At 45.2% G+C, this 20,659-nt stretch overlaps 2 protein-coding genes across 3 annotated transcripts; both read left to right on the top strand.

Moving 5' to 3' along the window:
• The first annotated feature begins 1 nt into the window (after nucleotide 1).
• On the top strand, nucleotides 2-13,429 carry ZNFX1 (zinc finger NFX1-type containing 1). The gene is made up of 13 exons (XM_062504832.1): nucleotides 2-376; nucleotides 1,101-3,104; nucleotides 3,898-4,029; nucleotides 4,471-4,616; nucleotides 4,807-4,950; nucleotides 5,366-5,483; nucleotides 5,732-5,976; nucleotides 6,100-6,239; nucleotides 6,555-6,709; nucleotides 7,357-7,502; nucleotides 7,855-7,965; nucleotides 8,664-8,759; nucleotides 10,906-13,429. The coding sequence occupies exons 1-13, from the start codon at nucleotides 316-318 to the stop codon at nucleotides 13,330-13,332; spliced, it is 5,925 nt and encodes a 1,974-aa protein (XP_062360816.1). The 5' UTR covers nucleotides 2-315; the 3' UTR covers nucleotides 13,333-13,429.
• A 27-nt stretch (nucleotides 13,430-13,456) lies between these two features.
• On the top strand, nucleotides 13,457-20,249 carry CCNDBP1 (cyclin D1 binding protein 1). 2 transcript variants are annotated; one of them, XM_062504835.1, is made up of 11 exons: nucleotides 13,457-13,475; nucleotides 14,457-14,516; nucleotides 15,181-15,260; nucleotides 15,855-15,936; nucleotides 16,395-16,491; nucleotides 16,744-16,817; nucleotides 17,109-17,185; nucleotides 17,812-18,065; nucleotides 18,440-18,500; nucleotides 19,468-19,514; nucleotides 19,864-20,249. In XM_062504835.1, exons 5-11 carry the CDS (start codon nucleotides 16,412-16,414, stop codon nucleotides 19,970-19,972), a joined length of 702 nt encoding a protein of 233 aa, XP_062360819.1. In that variant the 5' UTR covers nucleotides 13,457-13,475; nucleotides 14,457-14,516; nucleotides 15,181-15,260; nucleotides 15,855-15,936; nucleotides 16,395-16,411; the 3' UTR covers nucleotides 19,973-20,249. The 2 variants fall into 2 exon arrangements, with proteins under 2 accessions (XP_062360819.1, XP_062360818.1); XM_062504834.1 differs by lacking the exon at nucleotides 13,457-13,475 and adding an exon at nucleotides 14,166-14,352.
• The last annotated feature ends 410 nt before the right edge of the window (nucleotides 20,250-20,659 follow it).

The raw sequence follows: 20,659 nt of genomic DNA, 5'->3' as shown, positions 1-20,659 counted from the left end.
TGTGTTTCCCGTCCTTAGCGCTTCCCCTCGCCGCGGGAGCCGGAGAGGGAAGGAGAAGCTCAGTTTCGGGTGCGCTTCCCGGAGAGGGACGAGGGCTCTGCCCACCGGGCGGGACTTACGGGGAACTGAAAACTGAAACTTTGCGGGGAACTGGATTGGGAAGCGCTGGTCGGTGTCGGGGCAGACGCGGCGGCTCCGGGGCTCTGCAGGCAGCGCACCGCAGCATCGCCCGTGTTCGGCCGCAGGAGCGCCACGGTCCCCAGCGCCCCTCGCCCTGGAGAGCTGGAACAGACCTGGAGCAGTCCCCACCGGGATATGGAGGGTCCTGGGCAGGAGCCTCATGACCGACAACCCCAAGGTGGAGCGAGAGGTGAAGGTACTCCGGCGAATGCAGGGCAGGAGGGCTGGGTGTGGTGCTGGTAGTTGGTGGTGCTGGTGCTGTAGGTGTAGGGGGATCCCCTACGCCCCTGCCTGGGTACAGCGACATTTTCTCTCGAAGCTGAGTTTCAACCCTTTCTTATTTGCCCTTGGAGTCTGTCTGGGGCCATGATGCGGCGATGTGTTGCAGCAGACTCTTGCTGTTTTTTCCCACTAGCAGTCAATTCTTCCCTAAGCGTTCTGTGGGGAGTGACAAAGGCTCTGTGGGCTGTGCTTCCTGCTGTGCTCCGGGAGGCCGGGCTTGTGTCCAGAAGCTCCATGTTTTGCGTGTGCTATGTACAGCCCGTTCAAGTCATCTGTGGCATCCTCTGTCACTTTTTCACTGATGACCAACTCCCGAGGAAATGCTGTCCTGTGCAGTAAACTTAATCTTTGACCTTACTTCTGCTTTCAGTTCTGTGGAAGGAGGTTTTGTTTTTTAGTGTCTTTGTAGCTCAAGTGAGCTCTAAGCATGGTACTCTTTTTAGCAGTTAGTAAAAGGACTACAAATGAGACACAAATGTGTAAGTCTGTGTGCAAATATAATTATTTTTTAACTTGATGTCAAATGCTCAAAATATGCTGACTATCAGGCCAATATACTCATTCATCTTTTTTGGGAGGCATGTTAATTTGGTTGATTTATAATTAAGGAGTGTCTCTTTTTTTGCTTGTTTTTTAAGGGAATGCACTTCATTTGGATGCTGGCTTTATAGGAAGAAACAGAAACAGGACAAATAATGTACCAGGCCAGGCACCTCAGTTAGGGGAAAACGTCCAAGACAGTAATTATACTCCTCTACCTGGGCAAAGAGAAGAGAGGATTGGTGGTTGGATTTCAAAGGTTCCTCAATCAAGTAAGAATAAACCAAGAATCCGAGGTGGACAGGACAACAGTAAAGCCACAGGATTCTGGACTAAACAGGAGAATGAGGGAAGGAGAATGAGGTATCAAGGTGCACAAAGACATGAGAAGGGCAGAGGACGCTGGAATGAGCAAGAAATTGCATTTAGAGGAACAAGGTATCAGTTCGGACAAGCTCATGAAAGGACCAGGGGAACCTGGAATGGGCAAGAAAATGGAGGCAGAGGAAGGGGGTATCGAGGTGTACAAGCTCAGGGAGGAGCTAGAGTGAGAGGGCTGAGGAGTGGATGGGAAAATGAAGGTAGCACATGGAAGATGCAACCTCAGGAGAATCCTCATTTCTACCAGAATGCTACCCCAGGTGGTGCCCACCACAGTAAGCAGCCTCGTCGAGCCAGAAGGATTGACTGTAAATTCCTTAAAAGTCTTCTCGAGAAAGGCCCCTCAGTAATTGTCATTATACTTGATTCCAGTTCAGAGTTGAAGGAACTTCTTTCCCAAACAACTATGAACCACAATTTTGTTCAGCTCATTTGCCAGGTGCTTCAAAAAGCATGTTGTTCCCAAGTGGATAGACAGGGTGTCCAACACATTCTTGGAGTTGTGAAGGAGTCCAACTTTCTCAAGATCTGTTTGCCACAGTATGTGTCTGACATGGTAACACAAGTAGATCCTGCTGTACGCCATGCGTACCCTGAGCATATCAGCAACATCATTTTACTTCTTTGGCACCTGATAAGTACTTTCCCAGCCAGCTCTGTGCAGAAAGTCTCCATTCTCTTCACAGTCTTGACAGCATCCATAAATGCCCTGAAAGGTTTTGGTGTGGACATCACAGAAGAGGCAGAGAAGAATCTCAATGAAGTCCAGATGCTCATGCAGCATCTTCAGGAGAAGAGACGTGAAGGCACACTGAGGGCTGATAACTGTGCATTTATACAGTCTCAAGATGGGAAAGAAGAAAGCTATCGTACCATGAGCATTTATCCAACATATGATGAAATACATGGTAATGAGAAGCCTTTTCTACGTCCCAATTTTGTTTTTGGAAGATATGAAAGCACCAGTATTTATCTTGACACCCACTTCCGACTTCTGAGAGAAGACTTTGTAAGGCCTTTAAGGGAAGGTATCATGGAGATTTTGCAGAACCCACAGGACAGAAATTTGAGAAAGAAAAAATTTGATGATATCAGGATCTACTTTGATGCACGGATTATTGCCCCATGTTGTACCTCAACTGGTATTTCTTACAAGGTCGAGTTTGACACAAAACCACTGTGGTTTGTACAGTGGCAGAATTCTAAACGATTGCTATATGGATCCCTAGTCTGCATGTCCCAAGATCATTTTGAAACATTTCTTTTTGCCACTGTTTCTAATCGTAATGCTGCAGAACTTGTCAATGGGATTGTGGAGCTGTGTTTTAATGCAGAGAGCCAGCCACTGCTGGCAGAGGTTCAACCTTCAGACTCTTTCCTCATGGTAGAGACAACTGCCTACTTTGAGGCCTATCAACATGTGTTAGAAGGGTTGCAGAAAATGCGGGAAGAAGATATCCCATTCCAGAAGTACATTGTGGAATGCGATGCACAGGTGAAGGAGCCAGCATACCTGACAGCAGATACTGCCTACAACCTTGCACCCTTGGTGGAGACTTCACATAAAGAGGAGTGCCCTGATAACTTGAAAAGTGTTCGCATTCTAGATCCCAATCAATGGCTTTCAATGGAAGCTTTGAAATTAGATGAGTCTCAGATGCAGGCATTGAATCTTGCACTCACCAAGGAGCTGGCTATTATCCAAGGACCTCCTGGCACTGGTGAGAAATACTTGCTTAAAGGCTCTGTAATTTAAGAAGTTCTCCTTGATTCCCCCATCTAGGGAGATTAACTTCAGAGAAAGGCAGCTGTACTGTCTCCAGAACTTTAGTACTGTGGCTAATTCATGTTTGAGTCCCTCAGTGTGAGCTGTGGAGACAGTTAATATCCTCAAACAACCACACTGATCTTTGCCCACCTAGATGCAAGTAGACACCAACTACACTGTTGGCTGTGCCTGTAAATTGGGGTGAAGAAGTTTTCAATCGCCTTTGAGAACACGGTCCCTCTTGTTGTGTAGCACTCTCCTACTTGTCTTCATGGCATGTTAGAGGTTTGGGAGCATTCAGCCATGAACCACTGTGTGAATAAAGTGTTAGAAGATGAACTGTAATTGTTTTAAATGGTACTTGAATTAACAAGCAATACAACAGTGCTTGTATTCCAATAGTATGTGGATGTTTCATGTGCAGCCAAATGTCATGTATGATGCCAGTATCAGAGTAGGCTGGGGGATGCAGTGGGAGAGAAAACCCTGTGTCCAAGGTCTGGTATATTTATCTGAAAAATAACATACTTGCAGACTGTGGCCTCACTCAACTACAGGCCAGAAACTCAGTGTCATACTACTTAGTGTACATTTTGTAAACTAGTTACCCCTGCGGTCAGTTCTCTTGGTACAGACCAGATTGGCTGCCTAGAAATAAGTCTTGTATCTGTTTTTGATGATTTCTATGTTTCAAGGCACTCATAGAGGATGGATTACCCTTTTCTCATTCTGAGTTTGTCTTGCAGGGAAGACTTACGTGGGTTTGAAGATTGTTCAGGCTCTCTTGACCAATGATCGTGTGTGGCAAGGCACTTACTTGAAGCGTCCCATCCTTATAGTCTGCTACACTAACCATGCACTGGATCAGTTCTTAGAAGGTAAGAGTTCCTGCAAGCAGGATGGAGGTAGAATCATAGAATGGTTTGGGTTGGAAGAACCTTAAAGACCATCTAGTTCCAACCTACCTGCCATAGTCATGGACACCTCCCACTAGACCAGGTTGCTCCAAACTCTGTCAAACCTAGCCATGAACACTTCAAGCAATAGTTCATCCACAAATTCTCCAGTCAACCTGTTTTTAGAACCTGTAAGTAGAAACTATACTATAACTTTTACTTTGTTCATTGTATGGCATGATAACCTGCATTTTGATTTGATTATTTCTAGTGACTCTAGCCCCATTGATACAGATTAAAAAAACTTCACTCAGAGAAAACCACTGCAGAATTTGCAATCAAAGGGTGTTTTTCCTATCTATTGTCCTACTTCTGAAAACTGAGCTTGGCCCTTTAGTTTTAATAATTCTCTTTCATTCACAGGAATACTCCCATTTCAAGATGATGGCATAGTGCGTATTGGGGGCAGGAGTAGCAGTGTAGCTCTGCACAGATTCACCTTGAAGGAGCTGAAGAGGATTAACTACAGATTTCACTTAAAAGACTACTTCTCTGGTGACTATGCACATGTACGTGCAGACATCCTGGGAGATGCTGGGACTGGGTTGCCTATGCATTGGAGGAGATAATAAACCTCCCTCACCCCTGGCCTTTCACCTTGTTTTACACTGAATAATTAATTATTCTGTCAGTTTTTTGTCCTGCTGTTAGTAAACTTTGTTTCTCTGAGTGTAACTCCCTTCGCTTTGTTACGAGTAGATAATGAGTAAGATGCAAGAGACTGAGCAGCAGCTCCTTGAAGGAGCACGGCGGTTGGAGTGCACGACCCACGGAGTTGTCAGTGAGCGCTACTTGAAACCGCACATGGCACCCCAGCACTGGGCCAGCCTCAAAATGGGTCTGGTAAGAGAGGTCCCTTTCTTCTGAGTTAAGTGGTCCCAGTGCATGCTCACCATTCTTTATGCTAATGGGCCTGAGGTTCCCCCAGCATACATCTTTTTAGCATCATTTGGTTATCGGAAAAGTGAGGGAGTGAACAGCAAGCTGTGCCAAATGACAGTAGTCAAGACAGGCAGGGCTAACTGCAGAGATTCTAACTGATCTTTAGCAGCATAAATATGCAAGTACCCAAACAAAAACCTCTTAAACAGAAGGGGAGGAGGGGTACCCTTTCTGAAGATCTGGGGCTGTGTGAACTTTCTGGAGGGTGTCTCAGGAGAACTTGTCCTAGTTACTACTGCTGTAAGGTGCTGCTTTGGCATCATCCTAAGTCTCTGAAGTGCAATAGGCCTGGCTAATTTGACTTTCCCTGTATTAGGAGGATGATGAGGTTTTCTGCATTGGTTCACGACATTCACTGATTCTGGAATGGCTGGGACTTCGTGTATCTGCCTTCACTCAGAATGCTGCAGAGAATATATGGGCTGAAAATCCAGGTAAAACAAACAAAATGAAAAAACAAACACCAAAAAGACACCCACCCCAGACACATCTTCTACAAGTGCGTTTACTTAAGCAGTGTATATGTGCCAAAAAAGAGATGCTGCTACTTAACCGGCGCAGAATGATGTGTGATACTGTGAAGGAGTGGAAAGAACATTAACCCTAATTTCCAGATACTGATCTTACTGCTGCACTGATAGAATGGCTGTGGCTTACTGCATATGACTGTTGACTCTCACAGGTGGTCAGCAGGAAAGAGAGGAGGAGGGAGAAGATGAAGCAGAAGAGGAGCTTTTGAAGATCCCAGAGATGGCTGACCTGATTGAAGCTGAGAGAGTGATTGAGGATGAAAAGATAGCAAACCCTTGGAGGAGGAAGGAGGAAGATGACCTAGCTGTTCATGAACTAGCCAGATCCATGTTGGCTATGGAGCTGGATCAGGAAGAAGGAAAAGCTCAACCACAGCAGGAGGACATGCAGTGGGAGGTAACTGCATGCATTAGCATAACTATGTAAAGAATAATGTGAGGATGGTAGTACAAAAGAATCTTCATGCTGTAACTGCTTATTGGGGCACTTTTTTTTTCTTTTTTTTTTTTTTTTTGGTAGATAACTCCTGGCCATTGGAGAAAAATTAAGCAGAAGATGAAAGTTGAGCTCCGTAAACTGAACACAATGACAGAGTTAGAGGCCAGTGCAATTCAGAATGTGTGGCAGCTTGACCTGAGCTCCCGCTGGAGGCTTTACAGGTGACAAAGCTGTTTTTCAGGGCTTGTCAGGCAGGTGTTTCCTAGGATCATTCCAGTGTGCAAACTGCGTCAAGCCATGATGTTTCTGCCTGTATCTGTTCAGCTCCTTGTTTGAGCATGCTTGATCTTACCTTCCTTGTACTGCATGGGATGCAATGTCATGCCCTGCATTTGTAAATGTTCAGGACTAAGTACAGCTGGTAATAATCTGTTTCCCAAAAGACATGGGGGAAGTTTTGAACTGAATCCACTCAGAACTTGTGGATCACCCTTCTGTTTTCCTTGCAGTGTGTGATAATGGCACTTTCTTCCCAGGCTTTGGCTGAAGACTTACCAGGGCTTTATTCGAGAGGACATTTTGCACCTTGAAGAGAAATATCAGGAAGCAGCAGAAAGACTGAAAAGACTGAAGCTGCAACAAGATCTCTGTATTCTCAGTCAGGCCAGGATTGTGGGGATGACAACTACAGGTGCAGAGCAGTTGGGAAGCAAACCAGTATTGTATTGCTTATGTCATGTTTAAGGAACCTTTTTGCTGAAAGATTAGTATCACGTGCTGCTTCACAGCCTGGGTCAGGCTCTGCATTAGTCTGGAGCCTTTTTAATCTCTGACTCCTTTGCAAATGGGGCTGTTGTGAGAGTTGTTAATTAGCGGCATGAGCAGCTTCTGTTCCCTTTTGCACTCCTCCTCTCTTGAATAGCATTCTTGTAACAGAACTGCACCACTTGTGCCTTATTAAGGCACGGCTAATACCTGTATTGCTATTTCCACACCACCTTCTGGAGATGGCAGTGCCAAGGTCATTGTAGTATGTCCCTTTGGAGTGACAATTTAGGCCTATTTATATGTGTAGAACCATGTATTGAGTCTATCTTCATTGCAAAAGGACTAAGGCAGCCATAGGACTAATCCCCTGCCTTCCTTAATAACTCTTCATATATAAGCCATCCCTGGTATGGTGCTGTTTTAAAATTGAAAAAGCCAAGTGTTAAAATGGAGAATCTCAAGAAGAACCCCAGTCTTTTCTGAGACAGAGCCAACTCCTCTCTATGAAAAGTCTTGCTTTACTGCTTGAATGTAGTTTTATCCTAAGGTTTATCTTCTGTCCTTGCCCAGGTGCTGCAAAATACCGACAGATCTTGCAGTACATACAGCCACAAATTGTCATTGTAGAGGAGGCAGCAGAGGTGCTTGAGGCTCACACCATTACTACTCTGAGTAAAGACTGCCAGCACCTCATCCTCATTGGAGATCACCAGCAGGTAACTTTTATGACTAACATCTTTATCTGCTGTGTTAATGAACAAGAGCAGTCTAACCAAACACTGTGTGGGAAAATTGCCAAGGCTTGTAGCTTCCCAGCTTCCACAGATACCACAGGTCCTTTCTCCTCTAGTTTCAGAGTAGAGCTCCTGTTGGGCTGGTGTTTTAGTTTCACTGATACAATTTTACACATGCTTTGATTGTGATTGTATCTTTGATATTTAGCACTTCTGCAAGAATCCAGTCTCTAGCCTTTCAGTGGGCAACCAGTCACAGAAAATGAGAGTGAAAAATCCTACTAACAGATAGGAAAAGTGCCAAAAATATGACCTCCTATCCCTTCTCTTTCAGTTGCAGCCTAGTGCAAATGTATATGACCTGGCCAAGAACTTCAACCTCGAAGTCTCTCTCTTTGAACGTCTGATCAAAGTGGATTTCCCCTTTGTCTGTCTGAAGTACCAAGTAAGAAAGAGCTACAAAAAACTTCATGGCATTTGTATTTAGGTTGTTTTAAGTTTGTAATACACTTAAGTTTATATTTCTACTGTAAGAGCAGCCTAAAAGAAAATAATGTATTATCTAACTTCTGAAAAGAGTGGTAGGAGCTGTTAAACTGACACAGACAGAGTTCTAGCATATTTTCAGTTATTTAGAGATACTGTCCACAGCACTGTTGTTCTCATGTTTTTGTGTGAAGAGCACAGTTTATTGTGGCAACTGAAACTTCCAGAATTTTGCAGAGTGAGACAGCACTGTTCTTCTCAGGCAGCTATAATCATCTATCTTGGTGCCCAGGGAAGTTAATTCTACCACCAGCAGTCCTGTATACAAGAGCTCATTTAGTAGTTAGAGTGAAGTGCTGGATCTTGTTATCTGAAAGTGTGCTTAGATTTGTCCTGAAACCAGCATTATTGTACAACAACCTTACCAAGAGATTTTCTTGAAGATATTTTGCTACTACCACTCCTTGTGGTAGTGGTGGTAGTGTCAGTAATGGGGTGAGAGAGAGTGGAGATTGGGAAGTGCTCCCTTCTTGTCTGTTACTGAAAATTCATCCTTGTCTTGCATTCAGCCACTGTCTGTACAGTGGAGCAAAAAAATATTGACAGGGAAATATGATGCTCTTGCCTCAGGACTGATAAAACTGTTTTGTGTTTCAGCACCGCATGCGCCCTGAAATTGCCCAGCTTATCAGTCCTCATATATACCAGAAGCTGGAGAACCATCCCTCTGTCCTGGAATATGAGAATATAAAAGTGAGTTTTCAGCAATCCAAGTGGTTGCTTTTGTCCCCTGTTACTGGCTAAATGAGTTTCTGACCTAAAATATAGTGTTCAAGGATTTCAGGCTCTTAGGTCAACTTCAGTCATTGAAATTTATACCTGAATCAAGGAATTGTGCAATACAGTATTAGGTAAGTAATTTGTAGTTCTTCTGGCATTACTGATGGTGGACAGTGGAAATGGATACAATAGCAATGACTTTAAAAAAAACAGTAAAAAATGGAAGGGGGAACAAACTAATTGTAGGAGTTTGAAAGGTAAGAAGAAACCTTAAATGGAAGACTTAAAGCATAATATGTGAAACTCAAACATAAAATAGGTGACAGGATTACTGGAATGTTTATTCCTTGTTTTTTCTGTTTGGGCATTTTACCAATAAACAACATCTTCAAAGAAAATCTATGCAGCTTACAAGTAGAAAGTAATCACTTATTATTTAACATGTTCAATAAACAGCCAGAATTTAGTAAGTTATTAGAATGCTTGCCTTGGGTATCGGTCAGAAGTGTCAGTCTTTGCTTCTTCCTTAATGTTACTGACTTTCCATCTTAATGCTCATTCCCTATTTTCTGATTTGTATTTTCTCACCCTAACCAGGACTTCATGTATCTCTATGTTGGTGTTTTTCTTGCATCTTTGAACTATTAACAATCATCTCTCTGTAATCTTCCCTTGCATATCTTGCATAGCCCTTTTCTGCAGGCTCACTCACAGCTCTCTGTCACAACTAAACTATTTTCCCAGAAGTCTGAGCCAAACTTAGACTTCTACACTGATGGCCTTGGATCTCTGAGACTTCTACACTGATGGCCTTGGATCTCTGAAACACAAGCCACTGAATACCCTGGGAGAAAGAGTGGAGGCAGTTGCAGAAGTAGCATTACAGTAGCTTAGACTATGTAAGTCATAGTCTTCATATGAAAAAAGAGTACTAATTAGTTACAAGTTCTTTAACTGGATGAAGGAAGCATACTGAAAACTATAGCAGAATGCTGGAGTCAGACAAGAGAAAATTAATAGTGAAGATTTAATTATTAGAATAAGCTATCTGGGAAAGTGGCAGATCCTCTTTTGGTACCTTGAAATCCAGATCAAGTCTTTGTAGAAGACAATTTAGTTAAATAAATTAGAAACCCAAATAAACTCCAGCCAAAATCCAGCCAACCCAAACCCCAAAAAACAGAAAAATGCCACCTAAAACACACAACAACTTGGGAGATCACAAAATTTTACCCAATTTATCCTACAAGAATCTATTCTAGAGAATCTTGCGGTTCCATTTGGCCTTAAAACAAACTTGAGATACCAATAGGCATCAAAATTGAATCTTCCCAGCTAGTACAATAACCAGTGTAGGTGATGACTGAATTAAGTTCTACTCCACAAACACTTCGTCACAATGGATACCTTGGAAAACCAGAGATCAGTGTTTGAGCTACAAAATCTGTTATTTCCTCTTAAAATCAGTCTCTGAGTTGTGGGAGGCAGAACAGTAATTTATTACAGGTAGAATAATTCAAGTTAATAGGTTAAAAATTAAAAGCTCCTGCTAACTCAAGGCAAATAGAGTTTTTTGAACAGTTGAGCAATTAACTCTAAACACCATGAACTGATAAGTGATAACTGGAGTTCTAGCATTTCTAGTTTTTTCTGGTGAAGAAGAAATCTTCCTTGCTGCTTTGTTTTTATTGCAGCAACAGAGGAGGCATGTTTTAGACATGTGCTCAGCCCTGTGCACTGGTAACTTAGTATCTTTTTCCCACAGGGCCACAATAAGACATTGTTCACACCATGACTATGCTTTGAGAAGTTACTAACACTTCATGTTTCCCTTGGTATAATGTGGAAATGTACAGTAGAAATATCTTGGGAAAGAAGGGGAATAAAATCACTCACAGGAACTGATTTCATATTAGGCTACTGAAATATTACAAATAAATTGAAATGGTAACTTGATTAATAATCTGTGGAAATCTAAGAGGAAATCACCTAAGTAGACAGTAACTGCATACTGTAGTCAACCCCTTAAAAGTCCTGTCAGTGGATAATCAGGAATATGGAAACAGGCTGGGGGACAGAAACTAGAATTCTCTCTCTGACATCCTTCCTCTTGTTTCAGGGTGTCTCAACTAATGTCTTCTTTGTGGAACATAAGGTTCCTGAACAAGAGATCCAGGAAGGGAAAAGCCACCAGAACCCACATGAGGCCCACTTTGTAGTGGAACTGTGCAAATACTTCTTGCATCAGGGCTATGAACCTTCTCAGATCACCATTCTCACTACTTACACTGGACAGCTCTTCTGTCTGCAAAAGCTTATGCCAGCAAAGATATTTAAAGGTGTGAAGGTTCATGTAGTAGATAAGTACCAGGGAGAGGAGAATGATATTATTCTGCTGTCACTGGTACGGAGTAACAAAGAGGGGAGACCTGGGTTCTTGCAGATCCCTAATCGGATATGTGTGGCATTATCCAGAGCTAAGAAAGGGCTCTATTGTATTGGAAACATGAGAATGCTTGGCAAGGTTCCTCTCTGGAATGAGATCATTCAAACACTTGAGAAGAACAGTCACATTGGCCAGTCATTGGAGCTTTGCTGTCAAAACCACCCTGAAACAAAGACACAGGTATCTACAGGTGAAGACTTCAACAAAGTCCCAGAGGGAGGCTGTACTCATCCCTGTGAGTTTAGGTTGAGCTGTGGACATGTTTGCACGAGGGCATGTCACCCATATGACCCAGAGCACAAAAACTACCAGTGCCTGAAGCCTTGTCAAAAGGTGCTTTGTGCAGATGGGCACCGCTGCCCAAAGTCATGTTATAAGCCCTGTGGAGAATGTATGGTGGAGGTAGAGAAAACTATTTCTAAGTGTGGCCACACGCAGATGGTGCCATGCTGTATTCCACCATGGAAATTTAAGTGCCTAGAACCTTGCCAGAAGAAGTTAAACTGTGGACACACATGCAGGGGTTCCTGTGGGCAACAGTGCACAGTGAAGTGTCCTGAACAGGTTACAGCCACACTGAAATGTGGCCATAAGCAGAAGGTTGCTTGCTGGATCACTAGGATGGGACATGAGGAGGCTGTGAAATGTGAGAGTAAGTGTTCTGTCACACTGGCATGTGGTCATGTATGTTCAGGTACCTGCCATACTTGCTTTGGAGGAAGATTTCATAAGGCATGTGTTAAACCATGCAAGAGTGTCTTGATCTGCTCCCACAAGTGTCAAGAGCCTTGTACTACTGAATGTCCTCCTTGTCAGAAGGCATGTCAGAACTACTGCATTCACAGTAAGTGCAAAAAGAAGTGTTGGGAAAGCTGTGTTCCTTGTGCTGAGCCGTGTGAGTGGCAGTGCCAGCACTATCAGTGTACCAATCTTTGCTCTGAGCCGTGCAACAGGCCTCGCTGCAATGTTCCCTGTGATAAGATGCTGCCCTGTGGTCATCCCTGTGTTGGATTGTGTGGAGAGCCCTGCCCAAAGAAGTGCCTTGTTTGTGACCACGAGGAACTCACTCAGATCTTTTTCGGCTTTGAGGATGACCCAGATGCTCGATTTGTGCAGCTTAAAGACTGTGGCCATGTCTTTGAGTCACAAGGCCTTGACCACTATATGGATGAAGAAGATGATGTTGTCAAGCTGAAGGTATGCCCTTTGTGTCAGACTCCCATCAGAAAGAATCTGAGATACGGCACCAGTGTGAAAAGGCAGGTGGAGGAGATAGAACGGGTGAAACAGAAAATCCAAGGCCCAGCGCAGGAAATTGAGTCTAACAGACAGAGACTGCAGGCTTCACTGGTGCGGAATGTTGTTCTAAAGAGAAATCTACCCTCGAAGTATACCATGCTGGAAAATAAACTAAAAGCTTCTGCTCTCTCCACAAAGAGTATCAGCCTAATTGAGAACCTGCTTAATTTCTACAAACGTGTAGCAGACCTAACTGATTCTATGAACAAAATTGATGAGAATGAAAAGAAGGGGCTGACAAAGAGGCTGGATGAAGTGCAGAAGTGGCTGGATAATCAACGCATCAATTTTACAGGACAAGAGCTCACTGACCTGCAGTCTGAGATCCAGAGACTGACTTACTTGCTGAGCCTCTTGGCAAGGTGCAAAGCAAGTACGATGATGCCCACAGATATTGCCGAAGAGATTAACAGTGCACGTGAGATCCTGGAAGGGACAAAGAAATTCACGGAGGAGGATGAGGCTGCAGTGAAGGCTCACCTCAACAAGATCAATGCTTGCTTGCCCGTGTCAATACTGGGGATTTCTGAAGCTGAGCGGGTGGAGATTGTCAGTGCTATTGGCTGTCCCCGTGGCCACTGGTTCAAGTGCAGAAATGGACATATCTATGTAATTGGGGAGTGCGGGGGGGCAATGCAGAGGAGTACGTGCCCTGAATGCCACGAAGTCATCGGCGGCACGAACCACACTCTGGAGAGCAGCAACAGCCTGGCCCCGGAGATGGACGGGGCAACCCATGCGGCCTGGTCCGATGTAGCCAACAACATGCTCAACTTCGAGGACCTCCGCCGGCTGATGTAGTGGGGTGTGAGCCTCACTTCTTATCACAGACGCGCGCGCAGGGGCACAGCCCCGCTGCTTTCCCCGTTTGCTTGCTCACTAATAAAGCATGTATCGCCGTGAACCGGGCTCTGCTGTCTGTGGGGCTGGGCAATCTCTGTGGGGTGGGGTTGTCTCTGTGGGGCTGTGTCTGTGGGGCTGTGCTGTGTCTGTGGGGCTGCATCTGTGGGACTGTGCTGTCTCTGTGGGGCTGTGCTGTCTCTATGGGGCTGTGCTGTGTCTGTGGGGCTGTCTCTGTGGGGCTGTGCTGTGTCTGTGGGGCTGTGCTGTGTCTGTGGGGCTGTCTCTGTGGGGCTGTGCTGTGTCTGTGGGGCTGTGCTGTGTCTGTGGGGCTGTCTCTGTGGGATTGTGCTGTGTCTGTGGGGTTGTGCTGTGCTGTGTCTGTGAGGCTGTCTCTGTGGGATTGTGCTGTGTCTGTGGGGCTCTGCTGTCTCTGTGGGACTGTGCTGTGTCTGTGGGGCTGTGCTGTACTGTGTCTGTGAGGCTGTGTCTGTGGGGCTGTGTCTGTGGGGCTGTGCTGTGCTGTGTCTGTGGGGCTGTCTCTGTGGGGCTGTGCTGTGTCTGTGGGGCTGTGCTGTGTCTGTGGGGCTGTCTCTGTGGGACTGTGCTGTGTCTGTGGGGCTGTGCTGTACTGTGTCTGTGAGGCTGTGTCTGTGGGGCTGTGTCTGTGGGGCTGTGCTGTGCTGTGTCTGTGGGGCTGTCTCTGTGGGGCTGTGCTGTGTCTGTGGGGCTGTGCTGTGTCTGTGGGGCTGTCTGTGGGGCTGTGCTGTGTCTGTGGGGCTGTGCTGTGTCTGTGGGGCTGTCTCTGTGGGGCTGTGCTGTGTCTGTGGGGCGGGAAGGGGCGGGCCGGGGCCGTTCCAGCCGCTCCCGGAGCGGACGTGACGCGCTGGGCGCTCCGGGGCCGCCCCGCAGCGATGGAGGCGCGGGAGCCGCTGCGGGACGTGCGCGGGGCGCTGCGGGCGGTGCTGGCGCGGCTGCGAGGTGCGGGCCGGGACCGAGGCCGGGGCCAGGGCCAGGGCCGGGCGGGGGTCGGGCCGAGCCGGGGCCGGCTCCCCGCGGGCTGAGCTCTGTCTGTGCCGTTGCAGAGGGAGAGCCGGGCGAGGGCCGAGAGCCGTTCGAGCTGCCGCGCTTCTGGGACGCGCTAGGTACGGGCAGGGAGCGGCCGGGCCGGGCCGGGATTCGGGGGAGGCCGGGGCCGGGTGCCCGCGGGGCCGGGCCGGGGCAGGGCTGCTATGCCCGGCGGGTCTCCAGCTGTGGGGCGTGCCCTCCGCTCATGGAGTCACGGAACCGGTCCGGTTGGAAGAGAGAGATCTTTAAGATCATCAAGTCCAGCCGTTAACCCAGCGCTACCTCGGCAAACCCTAAATCACATCAGTGCCAGATCCAGCCTCCTCCACCACCTCCTAGGCCAACCTATTCCAGTGTCTGACCACCCTAACTCTGGTCACCAAACCGTCCAAGGTGTGGCAAAGCAAAGGCTGATATTGAACTGTTCATACAAGATTTATAAAGGTCTCTGTTAAAGCCTCCTGGTGCATCCTGGTGAACAGGTCATGAATGGATGCAGACTGGGATTCTGGCTATCACTACCAGTCAAGTGAGAAAAAGCAGGCACAGGACACAAGCAGCGTGCATGGCACAAATGCACCAGGGAATTTTTCTTTGTAACGGGATTTAGTTTATGTGTTTGTGTGGCTTGCGTGTAATGGTAAGCAAGTAGTGGGATCAGAGCTGCTGCTCATCAAGCTGCTCTTTTATCTTTTACCTGAGTTACTTTCTCTTCTTTTGCTCCCGTTGGATTGTTTTTAGGTCAGACATTCCAAGTAACATCACAGGAAGCTACAAAGCTGAGTCTGGCATTCTCAAAGCCTCCACTACCTTCTGCAGAGGTGAGAGAAAGCTTCAACAGACTATGAAATTGAAGTGTGTGTGCAAGCTTCAGGTTTTTCTTGGTTCATTTGTCTACATGGGCTATGTACTGTAGAGTGTATTAATATAATCCAAGAAATGCCCAAAGAACTTAATTTCTGTAAGGTAGGGAGACATCCTAAATAAAAATATTCTTATATTCTTTAACAGCTACAGCTAGTTTCTGATAGAGACAGAATATTGGAGAATACAGACCTTAGGTTTAACAAAGAATATACAATATTTTTGCTATCAGTTGAGAGAAGTTTATCATACAGGTGTTTGGAGGAAAGAAAAAAAAGACCTTCAGTTCAGAATAATGATCTAAGTTACTTTTCCCTCTCTGATGCATGACCACCATGCCAGGGAGTGTTTTGTTATGAATCATGAGGCAAGCAAAGATGCAAACAGCTTGCTTATGGTACCTTCATCTCATGTTTCTGAAGCAGACTGGTCATTGCTATTCTTCCCTTTTCTCAGAGCAGTCTGAAAGCCAGTGATTGCTTGTGAGGATTTCTAAATTTGGTGCAGCTGTATGTTACTCATGGGTGATCCTTGTGCCTCTCCACTTTCAGGATTGCCGGAAGCTGAGTGAAGATGTCCAAAATGCTGTTCTTGCAGTTGCCACAGTGTACTACTGGCTACCCAAGGGCCAAGGTGAGATAATGACTGCACGGCAGTCACCACTGTACAGGATAGTGGTTCTTTCACTACTCCTATATAGAGAAATCCGGTGTTTCAGAGCCTAATGAGGTTGGGTATTAGCAGGTTTTCATTAGCATGGTATCCCATTATCAGCTGTTCTGTAGACTTTGAACGTGTTTATGAGTGAAGTACTTGTCTGTCTGCTGCTGCAGTTTTCCATCTGTGGGAGAGTGGTAATATAGGAAGTTGTACAGTTGACCGGGCATTGAAATTTTTGAAGTGTTGAAATCCTTGTCCAGACTTCTTTTGGAACTGGGAAGCATTTTGCTTTCTTCAAAATACTTTTAACTTCATTTATACAGTGTATCCACACAAACAGAGCAAGCAGTCTGTGTGTTCATCTTCAGCACTTGCTTTCTGTCAGCACTGACTTTGTGTCAACTTTCTTGCTCTTTCTCAATCTCATCCAGGTACTACTCTTCGGAAGATGGTTCGAGATGCTACCACTGAAGTAGTGGAAGGGATGATCCAACTCACAGACACAATTCTCAATGCCCCAGTGGAGAGGTAGTAATTTTCAACTGTGTGATTCTATGATTTTGTGATAATTTCTGGGGGAAAAGGCAAGAAAAAGAAGTATACTCGTTAGAAGGCAACAAGGGCTTTACATAGACATGGCATACTAGTGACAAGCTGGTTGGTGGCATCTTTGCAGCAGAACTTTTGCTGGTGCGTGTCATCTTTGGTGCAGAAAATTAAACTGCAGTCCAGCACAGTACTGTTATTGACTCTAACCTTAAGGGTTTTGTTTTGTTTCAGCTTATCTCAGGAGCAGCTGATATCAACTGGGGGTGTTTGGGAGGCCTGTGAGCAAGTGTCTAACCTGCCACGAGGTGAGTGTTGTAAATGCAGAGAACTAGGATGTGTTGTCTATGAATATCAGTAGCTTTTGCAAGGGCATTCCAGTTGGTACAATGGAGGCTGAATGGAGAATGAGTCAAAAACTTGACTGGTTTTGAAATGTCCAAGCTTGGAAACTGGGTCATATATTTTGCCTGACAGCAGTGCAGCTCTGAGCTCTGCAAGAAATTTGATCTTGCAGTGATTGCAAGCCTAGATGAAGGTTGTGGCAAACTGATTGAAAACAGTGGGGTGGCACAGTTTTTATCCTTTTGCTTTTGCAGATAACCAGGCAGCAGTTGTGTCGGCTCTGGCTGCATATCTAGGTGTGGTCAAGGATGCTGTGGAGGAGATGGAACATGTAAGGAAGCCTCTAAGCCTTAGAGCAACCTGCAGTGCTGGATTCATAGACTCAGAATATTCTGATTTGTAAGGGATGCACAAGGATCATTGAGTCCAGCTCCTGACCCTGCACAGGACAGCCCCAACAATCCCACCATGTGCCTGAGAGTTGTCAAATGCTCCTTGAACTCTGGCAGGTTTGGGGCTGTGACCACTTCTCTGGGGAGCCTGTTCCACTGCCCAGCCACCCTCTGTGGTGGTTCAGTGATGGAACACAGGAATTATTTTACATACAGGCTTTAATATAAATTTGTTCTGACATGATGTAGATTATTGTTTTATCCATGGAGTTGAATGAGATTTTATTCTCAAGCCCAGTTTACTTTGTATAAGATTTCCATAAAGTCATGTCCTGAACTGGGGACGGGGGAGGCAATTTAGGATCATATAAGAATTCACTAGGTTCTTGCTGTTTGCACTGTTACAGTAGTGGATTTTTTTCTTAATCCAGTCATTTTAGGATTAACCAATTGAGATTTCTCCATTAATTATTTATATGACGCCTAGATTATGCTTTCCCTTTCCTCCTGGGTATTGCTGGAATTGATGTTAGGCTCTGGGTTTTCAGTGCCTCTGTGTTCTCAGGCACTGGTGGAAGGGCAGGATCCCTATGGGGACATCATGGAAGATGAAGAACTGGGCTTTCGGGGCAACAGAGACACGTATTGGTCAGAGGCTGACCGGCAGCTGCTCAGCTCCTGCATGGGATTAATGAAGGCTTCTAAAGCTTGCCTCAAGAAGGTCTTGGCTGCAGTGAAGACCCATGGCAAAGCTGATTCTCCAGAGCATATTGCACAGCTGGATGACCTGGCAGACATTGCTAATGAGATCAGCCCAAGGTAAGCAGGGTTCTCCCCATGCTGCTTTTCCCTCTAGTGTAGTCCTGGTCTTTCTCTGAGGTCTTGAGTGAGGAACAGGAACAACCTTTATGATACTGGAGCTGTGAGCAGGTGGTGGACAGGTGTGTTGGGAAGGCTATTGAGAGTTCTGGAGGTCAGGAGAGGAACATGGGGGATGAAGCTGTGACCACATCTCACTCCACAGTGAGAGGGACACACAGGTGATTGAGAAGGCAGTGGGAAGCATCCCATAGGTACAACTGACATCTCACTGTTGTTTCTGACCTGCATTCAGGATGAGTGCAGGCTCTGACCAGGATCTGTGAGTTGTGCTATCAGAGCATTTCTTCCTTGCTCCCCTCTTTCTGTTGTAGTGTTGATGAGCTGGCTCTAAGCATGTACCCACCTGTGAACCCATTGGCTGTGCGACTTAATGTGAGTATCTGCTGTACTGGTGTCTGGTATCAATATCTGAGTATCTGCACGTGGGACAGCGGCCTGGCTGTAGGAGATGGGAAGAAATCAGAGGGGTTATGTGTCTTCGGGGAGAGATGATATTAGTGACTGCCTCAGTAATAATTTCTTAGGGATGAAGAGTGCCCTTTGTTCTTGCACACTTAACTTCCTTCAGGTGGAAGCACATTCTTCATCTGTACCTCTTCAGGGAAGAGCATGGCCACTTGAAACTTTAGCTCGGAACTATAATCCATAGAGATTTCCAGTTATAGACCCTCAGGAAACTGATGTCTAAGGCAGCCTATGTACTGCAGATGTAGTTTCTTCCTTGGGTAGTGCAGTCTTGCCCAAATGAAGTTATCTATAAAATGAAAAACTCTTACAGTGAGTGTATTTAAGCACATAAATAAGCTGCTTTGGAAAAGCAGTGGAGTCTACATCTTTGGCAATACTCAAAACTTGACTGGGCCACACTCTGGCAACCTGACTGAACTTTGAAGCACCCCTTACATGATCAACTAAGTACAAATCTCCTCACATCTGGGAATTTTTTTATTGTTAATCCTGGCTTCATGCCTTTGGCCCGTGGCTTGATGTTTTTGGAATAAAAAATAATTATTTAATATCAAATAACATTAAAATCAGTCACTTGCAACTTTTTACTTTAATATCAATTACTAATTTCCAATAGTTAATTAAAAAAAAATTAATGTATGCTTTAAAAAACAGCCAGTTTTTTTTTTTTACCTGTCACAGCCAGGAGTAGGCTGGGAGACACTTCCAGCATGGCAGTGATGGGTAACATCATTCTGCATTAGTATCCATGGCAGTTTTATTAATTCTTGGCTCTTGTCCATCCTTATAGTCCTCTTTATTTTCCAGTACTGTTCAGACCCTACTGTTCCTCACATTTGGCTCACCTTATTTCCCTTCTGTTTCTTTCTAGGCTGCTAAGTTGGCCTCAGTATTAAAGAAAGTCTTAGAGATTGCAAAGTGAGTATGAGCTACATTTTTGTAAGTGTGTGTTCCCTGCTATGAAGGTTGATAGCTTTCTGCCTCATGTCAAAGATGTCTCATTTCTAGACAGTAGATGATGGCATTTAGGAACTGTGATGATGTTATCTAATCACAAATGGATTAGGGATGATAGTGGTTCCTTGTTTTGGGTTTGGGACTACAGACATGAGTGTGGGTTCTTCCTTGCTCGAAGCTCTCTGGGACTAGAGCTGCCCTGTTTTATTGCTGTGGTTATTCAGAGCTTCACAATACCCCCATGTTGCCTGGATGTATAGGTATTGCACACCCAGGAGGCTTCCCTAATGAATTTCCTCCACTTTTGCAGGACAAGCCATGTATGTCCACCATCAGAGGAAGGCTGGGTGCAGTTTCTAAATGGTGCAGTAGATCACAACATGAACAAAGTCAAGAACTTCACACAGGGTCAACTTTAACTCTTCTGTGCCTACGTATGTTGCTGGCTCTGGAATCTGCATTTCCAGTGAACTTTGCTGTTCTTCAGCTGCTTGGGAAATGATGAGAACAATGTAGGAGAGAACTTCACTGCTACTTGGAAGAACTTCTCCAGGAAGTTGTCCTTTGCCATTGCAGAAGGTGTCATTTTGCTTGGATTCTTGAGATGATGTGGTGCTGCATCTTTATGTGCCCCATTCTTCAGACATTACAACTACTGTGGGGTACAGAGAAAAATAAAATATTGCTGGATTTACATTAGTTGCTTTATCTGTCTTCAGAGGGCAAAGGATATATACAGAATGAAAGGCTCTTGCTTCTTTTACAAGCAGCCCAGTGAATAATTATAAAATGAACTACACTGCTGCTATTTCCTGTCTAACCCTTGAGAGCAGTGAACGAGCTTTCTCTTTTTTATTTTCTCAGAAAGCAGCAGAAAATATTGTTTGCTACCTTACCAATGCCAATGATCTCTAGGGGGAGATATCCCCCTATATATATCACTAGATATGCTACATCTATTATCACTTTAAGGTTCCAGAATACCCTTTACTTTGTCACAGGTAGGCCAAAGAACTGGTGGGCTCAGCACAGGTGTGGTGGTAACTGCTTGAACATTCAGCCCATCTTTGTCACAGCAAGGTTCAGCTTCTAAAACTGGAGAGTGG

Source organism: Cinclus cinclus, chromosome 18 (genome assembly GCF_963662255.1).
Source record: "Cinclus cinclus chromosome 18, bCinCin1.1, whole genome shotgun sequence".
In the NCBI taxonomy this organism is placed as follows: Eukaryota; Metazoa; Chordata; class Aves; order Passeriformes; family Cinclidae; genus Cinclus; species Cinclus cinclus.
The sequence above is the reverse complement of the archived record's forward strand: the minus strand, read 5'-3'. Positions and strand labels throughout refer to the sequence as shown.

What these genes read in the sequence shown, in the direction of transcription:
- ZNFX1 (XM_062504832.1), top strand. Translation starts at nt 316, where the DNA reads ATGGAGGGTCCTGGGCAGGAGCCTCATGACCGACAACCCCAAGGTGGA. An exon ending in TCCCGCTGGAGGCTTTACAG is followed by an intron (nt 6,240 to 6,554) that starts GTGACAAAGCTG and finishes CTTTCTTCCCAG; the next exon opens with GCTTTGGCTGAAGACTTACC. An exon ending in TGTGGGGATGACAACTACAG is followed by an intron (nt 6,710 to 7,356) that starts GTGCAGAGCAGT and finishes GTCCTTGCCCAG; the next exon opens with GTGCTGCAAAATACCGACAG.
- CCNDBP1 (XM_062504834.1), top strand. Translation starts at nt 14,286, where the DNA reads ATGGAGGCGCGGGAGCCGCTGCGGGACGTGCGCGGGGCGCTGCGGGCG. An exon ending in GGTGCTGGCGCGGCTGCGAG is followed by an intron (nt 14,353 to 14,456) that starts GTGCGGGCCGGG and finishes GTGCCGTTGCAG; the next exon opens with AGGGAGAGCCGGGCGAGGGC. An exon ending in AGTGTCTAACCTGCCACGAG is followed by an intron (nt 16,818 to 17,108) that starts GTGAGTGTTGTA and finishes TTGCTTTTGCAG; the next exon opens with ATAACCAGGCAGCAGTTGTG.